Source organism: Trachypithecus francoisi, unplaced genomic scaffold (assembly GCF_009764315.1).
Source record: "Trachypithecus francoisi isolate TF-2019V2 unplaced genomic scaffold, Tfra_2.0 Lachesis_group2, whole genome shotgun sequence".
Classification (NCBI taxonomy): Eukaryota; Metazoa; Chordata; class Mammalia; order Primates; family Cercopithecidae; genus Trachypithecus; species Trachypithecus francoisi.
Genome location: NW_022681465.1, coordinates 163,293,524 through 163,311,267, shown reverse-complemented (window position 1 = coordinate 163,311,267; position 17,744 = coordinate 163,293,524). Strand labels below are relative to the sequence as shown.

The 17,744-nt window shown below is 39.3% G+C and overlaps 1 protein-coding gene across 5 annotated transcripts in view; it reads left to right on the top strand.

The window, feature by feature from the left end:
* The first annotated feature begins 8,438 nt into the window (after positions 1 to 8,438).
* The window catches only part of SLC27A6 (solute carrier family 27 member 6), a 72,439-nt gene continuing 63,133 nt past the window's right edge, over positions 8,439 to 17,744 (top strand). Inside the window, exons 1-2 of one of the 5 annotated variants that reach the window (XM_033181359.1) lie at positions 8,439 to 8,710; positions 9,224 to 9,967. In XM_033181359.1, the coding sequence (XP_033037250.1) occupies positions 9,487 to 9,967 (481 nt within the window). In that variant the 5' untranslated portion in view covers positions 8,439 to 8,710; positions 9,224 to 9,486. Of the gene's footprint in view, positions 9,968 to 17,744 lie in introns of all 5 variants that reach the window. The other 4 variants (XM_033181361.1, XM_033181360.1, XM_033181358.1 and 1 more) reach the window with 4 other exon arrangements.

Here is a 17,744-nt window from a genome sequence, read left to right as displayed (position 1 = left end):
GCACAATGTGCAGGTTTGTTACCTATGTATACATGTGCCATGTTGGTGTGCTGCACCCATTAACTCAACATTTACATTAGGTATATCTCCTAATGCTATCCCTTCACCCTCCCCCAACCCCACGACAGGCCCCGGTGTGTGATGTTCCCCACCCTGTGTTCAATTCCCACCTATGATTGAGAACATGCAGTGTTTGGTTTACTGTCCTTGTGATAGTTTGCTCTGAATCATGGTTTCCAGCTTCATCCATGTCCCTACAAAGGACATGAACTCATCCTTTTTTATGTCTGCATAGTATTGCATGGTGTATATGTGCCACATTTTCTTAATCCAGTCTATCATTGATGGACATTTGGGTTGGTTACAAGTCTTTGCTATTGTGAATAGTGCCACAATAAACACACGTGTGCATGTGTCTTTATAGCAGCATGATTTAGAATCCTTTGGGTATATACCCAGTAATGGGATGGCTGGGTCAAATAGTATTTCTAGTTCTAGATCCTTGAGGAATCACCACACTGTCTTCTACAATGGCTGAACTAGTTCACAGTCCCACTAGCAGTGTAAAAGTGTTCCTATTTCTCTACATCCTCTCCAGCATCTGTTGTTTCCTGACTTTTTAATGATCGCCATTGTAACTGGTATGAGATGGTATCTCATTGTGGTTTTGATTTGCATTTCTTTGATGGCCAGTGATGATTAGCATTTTTCATGTGTCTGTTGGCTGCATAAATGTCTTCTTTTGAGAAGTGTCTGATCATATCCTTTGCCCACTTTTGATGGGGTTGTTTGATTTTTTCTCGTAAATTTGTTTAAGTTCTTTGTAGATTCTGGATATTAGCCGTTTGTCAGATGGGTAAATTGTAAAAATTTTCTCCCATTCTGTAGGTTGCCTGTTCACTCTGATGGCAGTTTCTTTTGCTGTGCAGAAGCTCTTTAGTTTAATTAGATCCCATTTGTCAATTTTGGCTTTTGTTGCCATTGCTTTTGGTGTTTTGTCCTGAAGTCCTTGCCCATGCCTATGTCCTGAATGGCGTTGCCTCGGTTTTCTTCTAGGGTTTTTATGGTTTTAGGTCTAACATTTAAGTCTTTAATCCACCTTGAGTTAATTTTTGTATAAGGTGTAAGGAAGAGATCCAGTTTCAGCTTTCTACATATGGCTAACCAGTTTTCCCAGCACCATTTATTAAATAGGGTATCCTTTCCCCATTTCTTGTTTTTGTCAGATTTGTCAAAGATCATATGATTGTAGATGTGTGGTATTATTTCTGAGGTCTGAGTTCCATTTGATTGGTCTATATATCTGTTTTGGTACTAGTACCATGCTGTTTTGGTTACAATAGCCTTGTAGTATAGTTTGAAGTCATTTAGCATGATTCCTCCAACTTTGTTCTTTTTTCTTAGGATTGTCCTGGCAATTTGGGCTCTTTTTTGGTTCCATAGGAAACTTAAAGTAGTTTTTTCCAATTCTGTGAAGAAAGTCATTGGTAGCTTGATGGGGATGGCATTGGATCTATAAATTACCTTGGGCAATATGGCCATTTTCATGGTGTTGATTCTTCCTATCCATGAGCATGGAATGTTGTTCCATTTGTTTGTGTCTTGTTTTATTTCATTGAACAGTGGTTTGTAGTTCTCCTTGAAGAGGTCCTTCACATCCTTTGTAAGTTGGATTCCTAGGTATTTTATTCTCTTTGAAGCAATTTTGAATGGGAGTTCACTCATGATTTGGTTCTCTGTTATTGGTGTATAGGAATGCTTGTGTTTCTTCAACATTGATTTTGTATCCTGAGACTTTGCTGAAGTTGCTTATCATCTTAAGGAGATTTTGGGCTGATATGAGAGGGTTTTCTAAATATACAATCATGTCATCTTCAAACAGGGACAATTTGACTTCATCTTTTCTTAATTGAATACCCTTTATTTCTTTCTCCTGCCTGATTGCCCTTACCAGGATTTCCAACACCATGTTGAACAGGAGTGGTGAGAGGGGGCATCCCTGTCTTGTGCCAGTTTTCAAAGGGAATGCTTCCAGTTTTTGCCCATTCAGTATGATATTGGCTGTGAGGTTTGTCATAAATAGCTCTTATTATTTTGAGATACGTCCCATCAATACCTAGTTTATTGAGAGATTTTAGCATGAAGGGCTGTTGAATTTTGTCAAAGGCCTTTTCTGCATCTATTGAGATAATCATGTGGTATTTTTCATTGGTTCTGTTTATATGATGGATTACATTTATTGATTTGCATAGGTTGAACCAGCGTTCCATCCCAGGGATGAAGGCAACTTGATTGTGGTAGATAAGCTTTTTGATGTGCTGCTGGGGTCGGTTTCCCAGTATTTTGATGAGGAGTTTTGTGTCAATGATCATCAGGGATATTGGTCTAAAATTTTCTTTTTTTGTTGTGTCTCTGCCAGGCTTTGGTATCAGGATGATGTTGGCCTCATAAAATGTGGTGGGGAGGATTCCCTCTTTTTCTATTGATTGGAATAGTTTCAGAAGGAATGGTACCAGCTCCTCTTTCTACCTCTGGTAGAATTCGGCTGTGAATTCATCCTGTTCTGCACTTTTTGGTTGGTAGGCTATTAATTATTGCCTCAATTTCAGAGCCTGTTATTGGTCTATTCAGAGATTCAACTTCTTCCTGGTTCACTCTTGGAAGGGTATATGTGTCCAGGAATTTATCCATTTCTTCTAGATTTTCCAGTTTATTTGCATAGAGGTGTTTATAGTATTCTCTGATGGTAGTTTATGTTTCTGTGGGATTGGTGGTTATATCCACTTTATCATTTTTCATTGCATCTATTTGAATCTTGTTTCTTTTCTTCTTTATTAGTCTTGCTAGTTGTCTATCAATTTTGTTGAACTTTTCAAAAACCAGCTCCTGGATTCATTGATTTTTTGAAGAGTTTTTTGTGTCTCTATCTCATTCTGTTCTGCTCTGATCTTAGTTATTTCTTGCCTTCTGCTAGCTTTTGAATGTGTTTGCTCTTGCTTCTCTAGTTCTTTTAATTGTGATGTTAGGGTGTCATTTTTAGATCTTTCCTGCTTTCTCTTGTGGGCATTTAGTGCTAAAAATTTCCCTCTACATACTGCTTTAAATGTGTCCCAGAGATTCTGGTATGTTGTGTCTTTGTTCTCATTGGTTTCAAAGAACATCTTTATTTCTGCCTTCATTTCGTTATGTACCCAGTAGTCATTCAGGAGCAGGTTGTTCCGTTTCCATGTAGTTGAGTGGTTTTGATCGAGTTTCTTAGTCCTCAGTTCTAGTTTGATTGCACTGTGGTCTGAGAGACAGTTTGTTATAATTTCTGTTCTTTTACATTTGCTGAGGAGTGCTTTACTTCCAACTATGTGGTCAATTTTGGAATAAGTGTGATGTGGTGCTGAGGAGAATGTATATTCTGTTGATTTGGAGTGGAGAGTTCTGTAGATGTCTATTAGGTCCAGTTGGTGCAGAGCGGAGTTCAAGTCCTGGATATCCTTGCTAACTTTCTGTCTCATTGATCTGCCTAATATTGACAGTGGGGTGTTAAAGTCTCCCATTATTATTGTGTGGGAGTCTAAGTCTCTTTGTAGGTCTCTAAGGACTTCCTTTGTGAATCTGGGTGCTCCTGTATTGGGTGCATATACATTTAGGATAGTTAGCTCTTCTTATTGAATTGATCCCTTTACCATTATGTAATGGCCTTGTCTCTTGATCTTTGTTGGTTTAAAGTTTGTTTTATCAGAGACGTAGGATTGCAACCCCTGCTTTTTTTTGTTTTCCATTTACTTGGTAGGTCTTCCTCTATCCCTTTATTTTGAGCCTATGTGTATCTGTGCAAGTGAGATGGGTCTCCTGAATACAGCACACTGATGGGTCTTGACTCTATCCAGTTTGCCAATCTGTGTCTTTTAATTGGAGCATTTAGCCCATTTACATTTAATGTTAATTTTGTTATGTGTGAATTTGATTCTGTCATCACAATATTAGCTGGTTATTTTGCTCGTTAGTTGATGCAGGTTCTTCCTAGCACTGATAATCTTTACAATTTGGCATGTTTTTGCAGTGGCTGGTACCGGTTGATCCTTTCCATGTTTTGTGCTTCCTTCCGGAGCTCTTGTATAAGGCAGGCCTGTGGTTACAAAAGCTCTCAGCATTTGCTTGTCTGTAAATGATTTTATTTCTCCTTCAGTTATGGAGTTTAGTTTGGATGGATATGAAATTCTGGGTTGAAAATTCTTTTCTTTAAGAATGTTGAATATTGGTCCCCACTCTCTTCTGGTTTGTAGAGTTTCTGCTGAGAGATCTGCTGTTAGTCTCATGGGCTTCCCTTTGTGGGCAACTTGACCTTTCTCTCTGGCAGCCCTTAACATTTTTTCCTTCATTTCAACTTTGGTGAATCTGACAATTATGTGTCTTGGGGTTGCGTTTCTCGAGGAGTATCTTTGTGGCGTTCTCTGTATTTGCTGAATTTGAATGTTGGCCTGTCTTGCTAGGTTGGGAAGTTCTGGATAATATCCTGAAAAGTGTTTTCCAACTTGGTTCCATTCTCCCCATCACTTTCAGGTATACCTATCAGATGTAGATTTGGTGTTTTCACATAGTCCCATATTTCTTCGAGGCTTTGTTCATTTCTTTTTACTCTTTTTTCTCTAAGCTTCTCTTCTGGCTTCATTTCATTCATTTGATCTTCAATCACTGATACCCTTTCTTCCACTTGATCATATCGGCTACTGAAGCTTGTGCATGGGTCATGTAGTTCTCGTGCCATGGTTTTCAGCTACATCAGGTCATTTAAGGTCTTCTCTACAGTTTATTCTACTTAGCCATTCATCTAATCTTTTTTCAAGGTTTTTAGCTTCTTTGTGATGAGTTAGATCATCCTCCTTTAATTCAGAGAAGTTTGTTATTACCAATCGTCTGAAGCCTTCTTCTCTCAACTCGTCAAAGTTATTCTCCAACCAGCTTTGTTCTGTTGCTGGTGAGAAGCTGCATTCCTTTGGAGGAGAAGAGGTGCTTCTTTTTAGAGTTTAGATTTTTAGAATTTTCAGCTTTTCTGCTCTGGTTTCTCCCCATCTTTGTGGTTTTATCTACCTTTGGTCTTTGATGATGGTGATGTACAGATGGGGTTTGGTGTGGATGTCCTTTCTGTTTGTTAGCTTTCCTTCTAACAGTCAAGACCCTCAGCTGCAGGTCTGTTGCAGTTTGCCTGGGTATCACCAGCAGAGGCTGCAGAACAGCAGATATTGCAGGATGGCAAATGTTGCCACCTGATCCTTCCTCTGGAAGCTTCATCTCAGAGGGGCACCCAGCGTATGAGGTATCAGTCAGCCCCTACTGGGAGGTGACTCCCAGTTAGGCTACTCAGGGGTCAGGGCCCCACTTGAGCAGGTAGTCTGTCCGTTATCATATCTCAAACTGCATGCTGGGAGAACCACTGCTGTCTTCAAAGCTGTCAGACAGGGACATTTCAGTTTGCAGAAGTGTCTGCTTCCTTTTGTTCAGCTATACCCTGCCCCCAGAGGTGGAGTCTACAGAGGTAGGCAGGCTTCCTTGAGCTGTGGTGGGCTCCACCCAGTTCGAGCTTCATTGCCACTTTTTTTTTACCGACTCAAGCCTCTGCAATGGCGGACCCCCCTCCCCCAGCCTTGCTACTGCCTTGCAGTTAGATCTCAGACTGCTGTGCTAGCAGTGACCAAGGCTCCATGCACGCCTCTTATTTTTAATGTTCAGTTTGCTTCATGAGTCCTTGTGTTGAGTAATATTCTGGGCAATGATTATTCATTAATACAAATAAACATTAGATTATAGGAAGAGTAAACTTCCCATGAAAACCAAAGTTATTATCAGATCCTAAAAGCAGTAATTAAAAACTAAGCAGGATCCCATTCCCAGGTAGAATTGTAAAGTAGATGACTCCTGCATCCAGCATTCTCCCATTCATTTTTAGAGCCATCCAACTCCCTCACTCACTTCACTGCCATCCCCTTTCCCAAGACCCAGCTGCAGTCTAGATAGTCAGAGTTTCTTGGCCCATTTCAAGCACTCATCATGATGTTTAGCCACCAACCCAGCATTGTTTGGCATCTTTCTAAATTTCTTGGTTTTTACTGAAACCTCCCATAATCCAAATGATGACTGCTATAGAATTGCATCAGAAGACTTATGAAGACAAGTGATTTGACAGCACAGAGTCAGAATGCTTAGGCTACAGTGGCAAAATCCTGTGGGCTCCATGTCTGTCATATGTTGCTATTTGTTCAGTCTTACTTTGATCTACTCACTAAACAATTCGTCTTCTACAGAGCTGAGGGTGCAACGGTGGTCAGTAGTGGGTTAAAGAGGAAAGTCAAATCAGAAATGAAGAAGGGGTTGAGGAGACCATATGTAGATTAAAAATAAACTTTTTTTGGCATTGATTTTCATTTAGTCACAATATTTTTATTTTCAAATAACATTAAAGAAAAACATACAGTCTTTATATTTTCTAAAGGAGAACCAGAGAAATATCACACTGTTCCTATTCAAAAGTAATGTTAGCAGGAATGTCTAGACTATTTCTATGTGTTTATTTCTCTTTATTTTAGTGAAATAATAGATTTACTCACTTGCAACTAACTGTCACTGTATTTCTCCCATTTCAAAATACTTAACTATTCTAGCTAAAAATTGTATCTATTTTACTCAGCTGCCTTTAGTAGCATTTGAAAGTGAATGCAAAATTTCTGGACAAAATAGAAACAGATACATGGGCTAATATAGGTATATACACAATACCGTTAACTGTCCCAAGATTCTTCATTGATTACCTCTTCCATGGTGAGATTTCAGGCATAAAATTGGTTTGGGTTAGTACAAATTCTGGCCCAACATATACTTACTTGTAGTTCTTCCTAATAAATCAAACAAGCTCACATTTATGGTGCTGAATATATTCTAGATTCATTGTATCTGTAATTGCTAAAAATTTAGTTTCATGCCTTAGGATGGTATTAGAATGTCCATGATAAGAAAAATAAGTGTAGCAAAATGAGTTTGTGAATTTAATTTTATTCATTTTAAAATGTGGTCCTCTATTATAAATGGCATTCCCTTCCTTCTTTAAAATAAATCCTCTCTTTATGAAACAATGGTAACAGTAGATGTTCAGTGTTGTAATGTGTGCTTAATGTTTTAAATGTAGCAAAATAAAAGAAATGCCACGCCTATCTTTCTGTATCGCCTCTGGGGAAGGACAGATTTTACTCATTAAAACTACAAAAGTCTGAGACCAACTGCTCCATATTCTTTTGTGTTCTTTAAATGTTATTTGGAGGTGACTTAATTAGACTAAAGCTAGAAGAGAAAACAATAGAATGTCAAAGATGTTTTTCAAGTTGTAAACTAACATTGCAAGTTATAAGCTACTTGATACTATTTCTTAATTAAAAAGATATTTCTGAATCGAAAAGATCAGAGCTTCTGAGTAAATTTAGAAAGCATTTTTTTGTCCTTTACAGAAAAGGGGTTTAAGAGCCTAGGTTCCTTTGGCTTTCAGAGAGCTCTTCACTGTGACTTCAAAGTAGTCATTTTCAGATGAATAAACTGGAGCTCGTCTTTGGAATTATCAGTTTTTCTTTTATTACAGAATCTGAGGTTGGCCAGAATCCATCTGCAGAACATAAGGCAGAAGGGAGAAACACCTGACAAGCTGAGGCCATCCTTAATTATTTTAACACATGCAATTAACCATTTATATTCACTTAAAAGCAGACAGCTAGGATGATGGTGTCTGCTAGAAAAAATACGTGTAATGAAATGTTCTTTAGTTTTTTTATCTTTAGTAAAATTTCATCTTCGTATAAAATTTTGTTATCCATTTCACTAACTTGTTACTTCTCCACTCCACCTTCCCACTCCCTTTAGAATCCTTAGTTTGAAGACATAATTCTTTAAATGATCTGTCTCGGGAAGGGGGGATTCCTGTTATTTTTAAGGACTGAAAATAGCATTATAAATTTCGTTTTATTTTTAAATATGAATATCTACTGAAGCTCTCAATCAATATTGTTGCCAGATTTTGTAAAATCCACTGTCTTGGCCCTCTAACGACAGAGTCCTAATATAAATGTAAAAACCAACCTATCAATATGCTTTCCAAAAATACTTTTTGTAAAGAACAGTACAATTTTGTGATGTGTCCAAATATTCCTTTCTTACAAAAATTATTGGATCTGTCCAGTTCATAAATATTCCTTCCCTCCCTCCCTCCCTGCCGCTCGCTCGCTCTTTCTGTAGTTTTTTGGTGTTTGTTCTTTTCTTTCCATTCTCTAGTTATTAATTGGTTCAATGGATGACCTTTTGTGCGACACTGTTCTACCTTACCAGCTTCGCCAGGGCCCCCGCGCCGCCCAGTTCCAGCAACCCTGGTTCTCCTGTGACCCCAAGCCTTCCAGATCCCTAGGTTTCCCCCCACGGGACTGTCACATTCCTCCCCGCCAGAGACGCCAGTCGCGGGCCTCCTCCCTGGGGTGTGAGCAGGTGGGCGCGACACACTTCTCCAGACGCGCGCCCAGGGACCAGCTGGCGGAGGCGCCCAGGCAGTTCCAGCTGAGGCACTCCAGGGGAAGTAGTTGGCCCTGAGCCTGGAGGCCGAAGGAGGGAAGCAACACTACTGCCGCGATTCGGAGGAGAGATACACTAGGCCAGCCTAACGACACTTCGAGTGCCAGCTGCGGCTGGGGTAGGTAGGGGCAGCCCCTTCGAGTGGGCGCTTGGGTCACCTAGGAGCAGTTCTCCGGAACCCGTTGCATCCGAGGGACTGGGCGGGGCTGGGCGTGGCTGGACGCGGGCAGCGCTCAGGAGTCCTGGAACTCGCTGGCCCTGCGGCCACCGGCCGAGGCGTGGTCTTGAGCCCCTCGCGGTTTCTGGTGCGTAGACACTGTAAATCACTGCGCTTCTCAGTCATCGTCACCCCAGCTTTTCTCGGCTGGAATTCAGCCTCCAGCTTAAGATCGCGGGAAAGACTACCTGAGAGGAGAAAAGCTTCTGTCGCTGGACCTTCTTCTGAGGGTGGTGAGGTTTGTTTAGGGTCGCAGAATCAGGGAGGACTGGCCCAGCCCTCACAGAGAAGAGGGTTGCAAAGTCCTGGAGAACCCGCAGAGCACGGGCCGCTGTCGCGGTTGGGAGGCGAGGGCGCAGCGCTGAGGTTGTAGATTCCGAGACCCCTAAGGGTGGCTGTGTTGGTTTCTCGCAGAAGTCGGAGGCTCCCTGCTTTCCAGCCGCCCAGTGACCCAAGATTAATCTTCAGCACCACTTGGGGCGACCTTTTCAGTGCAAAGCTCTGATTCTGTTTCTCAGGATTCCTCCCCACCCCGTCCCGCCCCGGAAAAGCTGACAAGAACTTCAGGTGTAAGCCCTGAGTAGTGAGGACCGGCGGTCTCCGCGGAGAGCTGTGCCTGGAAGAGAAGGACGCTGGTGGGGCTGAGATCAGAGCTGCCTTCTGGCCCCGTGGCCCTCATGCTTCTGTCATGGCTAACAGTTCTAGGGGCTGGAATGGTCGTCCTGCACTTCGTGCAGAAACTCCTGTTCCCTTACTTTTGGGATGACTTCTTATTCCTGGTGAAGGTGGTGCTCATTATAATTCGGCTGAAGAAGTACGAAAAGAGAGGGGAGCTGGTGACTGTGCTGGATAAATTCTTGAGTCATGCCAAAAGACAACCTCGGAAACCTTTCATCATCTATGAGGGTGACATCTACACCTATCAGGATGTAGACAAAAGGAGTAGCAGAGTGGCCCATGTTTTCCTGAACCATTCCTCTCTGAAAAAGGGGGACACCGTGGCTCTACTGATGAGCAATGAGCCGGACTTCGTTCACGTGTGGTTCGGCCTCGCCAAGCTGGGCTGCGTGGTGGCCTTTCTCAACTCCAACATTCGCTCCAACTCCCTCCTGAATTGCATCCGCACCTGTGGGCCTAGAGCCCTAGTGGTGGGCGCAGGTAGAGTATGGGGTGTGGTCTGCTTATACAGAATGGCAACCCACCTGCTTTCCTACCTTTTTTTTTCTTTAGGATACTTCATAACTAATATTTTGGGTGAGTGAAGTGTGCATGTTAAGAGTACAAAATAGTTTTACAATTCTATGCTAGTTTAACACCTGTCTCCTCCTTTCAGGCACGCAGTTTCAGAAAACTTTTATGAAATCTCTGCTTCCTACCATTTTGAGACAGGGACAGTTTTACTGCTATTGGTACCTTCAGTGAGTGCACGAACACACAGAGAGAACTTGGTCAGTTCTAAATTTTATCAGCTCTGACAAAATGATGGATAGGAAAGTTATCTGACTTCATTGTGACACACCTACCTACCTCTAATTGTACTTTATCAGGGATGACTACATTTGCAGAAGAGATATGTTTAATGGAAAGTACATGAATTCCTTTCTTCATGTCTGCTCCTATTTTGTAGTGTCTGCAAGCTAGGACTTGCCTAGCAAGGTTGTGCTCCCACCTGTGAGCCAGAAGGTGGGCTCTTGGCAGACTCGAGGACCCTTTCTATTTCTTCTTCTGATCCATGCGTGCATCTTTTTCTTTTTTTCACTAAGTTCTACCCTTCCTCCTCCCCCTACCTTGGAGTTAGGACATCTTACACTACACATATTTACACTTAACTGTAAAGAAAAGCCTGGGGTTTAGTGGCTAATTAGTAAAGAAGCTAGGAAGATGGGTTGCTTAATGAAATAGAATTGAAATATGAAAAATGATACTTATTTGGTGTAATCTACATGGTAGATGCAGATTCTTCAATGGGGAAGGAAGGTACAGAAAGAGGAAGATCAATTGCAAGGATCATAATGAAAATATTTAAGTATTTTAGATTAATAGATACATACCAATATCTTGTATAAAGTTTTTAAACTCACAGAACAATATGGAAAAATATATTTACACGCTGGTGATCTCTAAGGTATAGAACTTTTCAAATAACCTTTATCATATAATATTTATATATCAAACAAAAATGAGTTAGGCAGTATACGGAAAATGGGCTAGCCCTTCAAGGCTATCACTCTTCCTAGTTCTTTTCAGTTCAACTTGTGGTCTGATAAAGTGGCAAATGTTTACTTTTTCTTATTTATATATAGGGTACATGTGCACAACGTACAGGTTTATTACATATGTATACATGTGCGATGTTGGTGTGCTGCACCCATTAACTCGTCATTTACATTAGGTATATCTCCTAATGCTATCCCTCCCCCTGCCCCCAACCCAATAACAGGCCCCAATGTGTGATGCTCCCCACTCTGTGGTCAAGTGTTCTCATTGTTCAATTCCAACCTATGAGTGAGAACATGCGGTGTTTGGTTTTCTGTCCTTGTGATAGTTTGCTTAGAATGATGGTTTCCAGCTTCATCCATGTCCCTACAAAGGACATGAACTCATCCTTTTTAATGGCTGCATAGTATTCCATGGTGTACATGTGCCACATTTTTTCAATGCAGTCTATCATTGATGGACATTTGGGTTGATTCCAAGTCTTTGCTATTGTGAATAGTGCCGCAATAAACATATGTGTGCATGTGTCTTTATAGCAGCATGATTTAGAATCCTTTGGGTATATACCCAGTAATGGGATGGCTGGGTCAAATGGTATTTCTATTTCTAGATCCTTGAGGAATCACCACACTGTCTTCCACAATGGTTGAACTAGTTTACAGTCTCACCAACAGTGTAAAAGTGTTCCTGTTTCTCCACATCCTCTCCAGCACCTGTTTCCTGACTTTTTAGCCATTCTAACTGGTGTGAGATGGGATCTCATTGTGGTTTTGATTTGCATTTCTCTGAGGGCCAGGGATGATGAGCATTTTTTCATGGGTCTGTTGGTTGCATACATGTCTTCATTTGAGAAATGTCTGTTCATATCCTTCGCCACTTTTTGATGGAGTTGTTTGATTTTTTTCTTGTAAATTTGTTTAAGTTCTTTGTAGATTCTAGATATTAGCCGTTTGTCAGATGGGTAGATTGTAAAAATTTTCCCCCATTCTGTAGGTTGCCTGTTCACTCTGATGGTAGTTTCTTTTGCTGTGCAGAAGCTCTTTAGTTTAATTAGATCTCATTTGTCAATTTTGGCTTTTGTTGCCATTGCTTTTGGTGTTTTAGTACTGAAGTCCTTACCCATGCCTATGTCCTGAATGGTATTGCCTAGGTTTTCTTCTAGGGTTTTTATGGTTTTAGGTCTAACATTTAAGTCTTTATCCACCTTGAGTTAATTTTTGTATAAGGTGTAAGGAAGAGATCCAGTTTCAGCTTTCTACATATGGCTAGCCAGTTTTCCCAGCACTATTAATTAAATAGGGAATCCTTTCCCCACTTCTTGTTTTTGTCAGGGTTTTCAAAGATCAGATGATGGTAGATGTGTGGTATTATTTCTGAGGTCTCTGTTCTGTTCCATTGGTCTATGTCTCTGTTTTGGTACTAATATCATGCTGTTTTGGTTGCTATAGCCCTGTATTATAGTTTGAAGTCAGGCAGCGTGATGCCTCCAGCTTTGTTCTTTTTGCTCAGGATTGTCTTGGCAATGTGGGCTTTTTTTTGGCTCCATGTGAACTTTAAAGTAGTTTTATCCAATTCTGTGATGAAAGTCATTGGTAGCTTGATAGGGATGGCATTGAATCTATAAATTACCTTGGGCAGTATGGCTATTTTCACGATATTGATTCTTCCTATCCATGAGCATGGAATGTCCTTCCATTTGTTAGTGTCCTCTTTGATTTCATTGAGCAGTGGTTTGTCGTTCTCCTTGAAGGGGTCCTTTACATCCCTTGTTAGTTGAATTCCTAGGTGTTTTATTCTCTTTGAAACAATTGTGAATGGGAGTTCACTCATGATTTGGCTCTCTGTTTGTCTGTTATTGGTGTATAGGAATGCTTGTGATTTTTGCCCATTGATTTTGTATCCTGAGACTTTGCTGAAGTTGCTTATCATCTTAAGGAGATTTTGGGCTGAGATGATGGGGTTTTCTAAATATACAATCATGTCATCTTCAAACAGGGACAATTTGACTTCCTCTTTTCCTAATTGAATACCCTTTATTTCTTTCTCCTGCCTGATTGCCCTTACCAGGATTTCCAACACTACATTGAATAGGAGGGGTGAGAGAGGGCATCCCTGTCTTGTGCCAGTTTTCAAAGGGAATGCTTCCAGTTTTTGCCCATTCAGTATGATATTGGCTATGGGTTTGTCATAAATAGTTCTTACTATTTTGAGATATGTCCCATTAATACCTAATTTATTGAGAGTTTTTAGCATGAAGGGCTGTTTAATTTTTTTGAAGGCTTTCTGCATCTATTGAGATATTCATGTGGTTTTTGTCTTCGGTTCTGTTTATATGATGGATTAAGTTTATTGATTTGCATGTGTTGAACCAGCCTTGCATCGAAGGGATGAAGCCAACTTGATCATGTTGGATAAGCTTTTTGATATGCTGCTGGATAAGGTTTGCCAGTATTTTATTGAGGATGTTTGCATCGATGTTCATCAGGGGTATTGATCTAAAATTCTCTTTTTCTGTTGTGTCTCTGCCATGCTTTGGTATGAGGATGATGCTGGCCTCATGAGTTAGGGAGGATTTCATCTTTTTCTATTGATTGGAATAGTTTCAGAAGGAATGGTACCAACTCCTCTTTCTACCTCTGGTAGAATTTGGTTGTGAACCCATCTTGTTCTGCACTTTTTTTGGTTGGTAGGCTATTAATTATTGCGTCAATTTCAGAGGCTGTTATAGATCTATTCAGAGATTCAACTTCTTCCTGGTTCACTCTTGGAAGGGTATATGTGTCCAGGAATTTATCCATTTCTTCTAGATTTTCCAGTTTATTTGCATAGAGGTGTTCATAGTATTCTCTGATGGTAGTTTATGTTTCTGTGGGATTGGTGGTTATATCCACTTTATCATTTTTCATTGCATCTATTTGAATCTTGTTTCTTTTCTTCTTTATTAGTCTTGCTAGTTGTCTATCAATTTTGTTGATCTTTTCAAAAAACCAGCTCCTGGATTCATTGATTTTTTGAAGAGTTTTTTGTGTCTCTATCTCATTCTGTTCTGCTCTGATCTTAGTTATTTCTTGCCTTCTGCTAGCTTTTGAATGTGTTTGCTCTTGCTTCTCTAGTTCTTTTAATTGTGATGTTAGGGTGTCATTTTTAGATCTTTCCTGCTTTCTCTTGTGGGCATTTAGTGCTATAAATTTCCCTCTACACACTGCTTTAAATGTGTCCCAGAGATTCTGGTATGTTGTGTCTTTGTTCTCATTGGTTTCAAAGAACATCTTTATTTCTGCCTTCATTTCGTTATGTACCCAGTAGTCATTCAGGAGCAGGTTGTTCAGTTTCCATCTAGTTGTGCGGTAGGCTGTAAATTCTTGAACTGAGGAAATTTGTTTTGTTCACTGCTAAATTTTCAGGACTTATCACAAAGGAGATATTCAACAAATATTCATTAACTGAATGAATGAGTGAATGAATGGCATAATAAAAACTATGAGATACACATGAACACTTGCTAACTTTTAATTTACTTTGCATATTTTTGCAAAAAGTTGTCCACTCTACTGTTCATTTGGTAACTGGTTTCGAGGGTGGTGATATGGTTGGGATTTCCTTGTTGTGTTGATGTCAATGTTACTAATCATCACTCCCAAAAGGTACAAAGTGCTTTAGACATAGTAGGCACCCACAAGGTTTCAGATTTACTTGCATATAGTATATATATTTTATTCTCCATCCTTTCTTAATACACCACATGTTAAATCATTATAATTATAAATAGAGACCTTTAAAAAAATATTCAGTTACCCTGAACTCTTTCAATTTAGATTTGATATTATTTTGTGGTTCAACATATTTTGAAGCATTTCAGATTTCTCTTTATAAGAAGTAAAAATCCTGTGTCTCCCCAAACCACTGAGAGTACCTTTTAGTTAGCCTTGAGTAGATGGCAACTTATTTTTGCTAGTGACAATAACAATAATAGCATTTGCCTGGTGGTTTAGCTGAAACCTTTTCCTTTGGCTTATTCCTAAAGACAGTTATCAGATACCAGCCATGATGGAAACTTCACCTATCACAATGCACATTATCTGGCATGGCCTAAGAAACCTGTTTGGAATTGGTTCTATATAACTTATGAAAAATAGAATTTTTCTAAAATGTACCAAAACAATATGTTTAAGGTTCTCTTTCAAACTATACTATTATTTGAAGCTACATGGAAATGCCTGAATACATAGTTCCAGGAGGTATAACTTAAAAATAGAAGGCAAAATCATTATAAAGCCAGCAATAGAATGCATATGTGATGACGGTCCCATAAGATTGTAATACTCTATGTTTAGTGTACCTTTTCTAGGTTCAGATATATTTAAATACACAAACACGTATTACTGTGTTAGAATTGCCTGCAATGTTTTCAGCACAGTAATATGGTGTACAGGTTTGTAGCCTAGGAGCAGAGCAGTAGGCTATATCGTACAGCCTAGGTGTATAGTAGGCTATATCACATAGGTTTGATCAATGATTATCATTGGGTCTTGTGAATTAAATGTAAAGAACCCTACAGAATACCAGAATCATAAAGTATATTCAACAAATGGATGCAATCATTATTTTTAACTACATAATGGCAGAGACAGCCACCCATAGTAAGAAGTCACTTTTGCCCAGGTCTCTTCATTTGAGATTTGTTGTATGGAGGGAAACCCACATAGTGTGTTACACAACTCTAGTGAGTTGACTTTAAACAGCTTTCTTTTCCTCTCCAGTAGCAGTACATCCATAACTACTTCCCAACCTTCAGTGGCCAAGGTTGGAATGCTCTCAGATGCAGGTTTGGAGTGAGGTCACTAGCTCTTCCCTGGCCAAAAAGAAGAGGGTTATTCTACTGTTAATAACTAAGAAGTCATGAGGGAAATAGCCCTGATGGGGTCCGAGTCTTGCAGAAATACTACCTTAGTATTCACTGCCTTTTAAATATATATAGTGTGTGTATATATATATTTTTATGTGTATTTATATATTTATATATGTATTTATATATAACATATATATATATATCATTTACTTACTAATGAGTCTGTCTGTAGATGGCTTTCGTCTGCATTTACTCTTCTAATTTCACCCCTTCTTACTGAAAAATAGCAAGCCAGATGCAATATGCCTTCCTGTGCCATTTCAGTAATAATTATTCATTGACAACAGGTGATGTGTTCGAAATACCATCAAATTAAGTGTTTGACTTTTTCTTTTTTTGTGTAATTTTGGTTATAATAATATAATGTATAAATTATGTTATAATAATATTCCATCTGCTCCCCTCAAAAATGTGGGAACAACTGAGAGTGAAAACACATAAACCCACTTAGAAACTTGTGTGCATATATTCAGGCCAGTTAAATCATGTCAGAGAAAAATATGTTATTGCAATAGAAAGATTTGTGCTTCTGTTATTCATCAATTTTATATCTCACTCCTTGAGAACTTTGCTATGTTAAGTGAGCCCCAGCTCACCCTGCCTGGTTATTTTGGGTAGGAAGAGGAAGGGCATGGTCTGACTTGGAAACAAAACACGTCAGAATCACTAGAAGCACTTCTCCCATTTAAGGACCTGGGTTCCCAATCTGTTTCTCTCCCTTCCAGGGTCTATGATCTCCTCTTTTCAGCCTTCAACTTTCTATTTAATGAGCTTGAGCTCATTGTATGTCATCATCATCATCATCATCATCATCACAACCAACAGTAGTAGTAATAACAACAACAACCCCTGCAGACACCATTTAAGGAGGACTAATTCTGGGTCAGGCACCATAATGAATGGTTTATATATTTCATTTAATTATCTCGACAACTGTATAAGTTGTATGGAATCACTTTTCAAAAGAGGAGAGGGAGACTCAGATAAATGAAGCGACTTGTCCAAGGTCACACAACTAGCAAGTGTCAGAAGTGCTGTTTGAATCCAGACTCTCTGGCTAAAAATCCTATACTCTAGGGAATCAATCCAGAATTCCAGTGTTTTCCTGAAACTGTATGTTTTTGTTTTTAAGCCGGTGGGGTCCACAGTGTAAGTTGGAACCCATTCTTGGGCAATTTTCCTGTATTCCAGGTGTTAACTTTTCTTGTTCTTCACTCCTTTCTCACAGGTTCCAGTTCCTGCTCCCATAAACAAATAATAAAGCCAACACTTCATGTTGAATCCTTATATTTTTAAGGAAAAATAATTTATATTTGTCAGAACTGAATATAACATGATTGATGCATAAGCAATTTGATTCACAAATCTTTAAATTATCTTGGCAAGCAATACATGAAAAATCCAAGAGGAATAGAAGTTTAATCAGCTTGTGTTCAAATAAAATTATTTAATCAGGTTAACATGACTTTCAGATGTTGATTTCAACAGCAGTGTATTGCAAGCTGTCCAAATATGTATTTTGATATATTTTTCTAACACTATTATTAGTTTTTATTTTATATCAAGAGGAAAGATATGATATAGCAAAAGCAATCTAAAATTATTTTTAACTTCACAAATGATACAGTTTGAAAACTAAGTCAAATAAGCCATTTTCTCCAGCGTTCTTTTAGTATTGTTGTTAAAGCACATATAATATCCACTAACAGGAAAAACAAGTCAAATAGCTTAACTTCTAAACTGTATCAGAACAATGGGTTTTTGACAACCTAATTGCAAACTTTGTGTTGAAAAATGGGTGAAATAGGG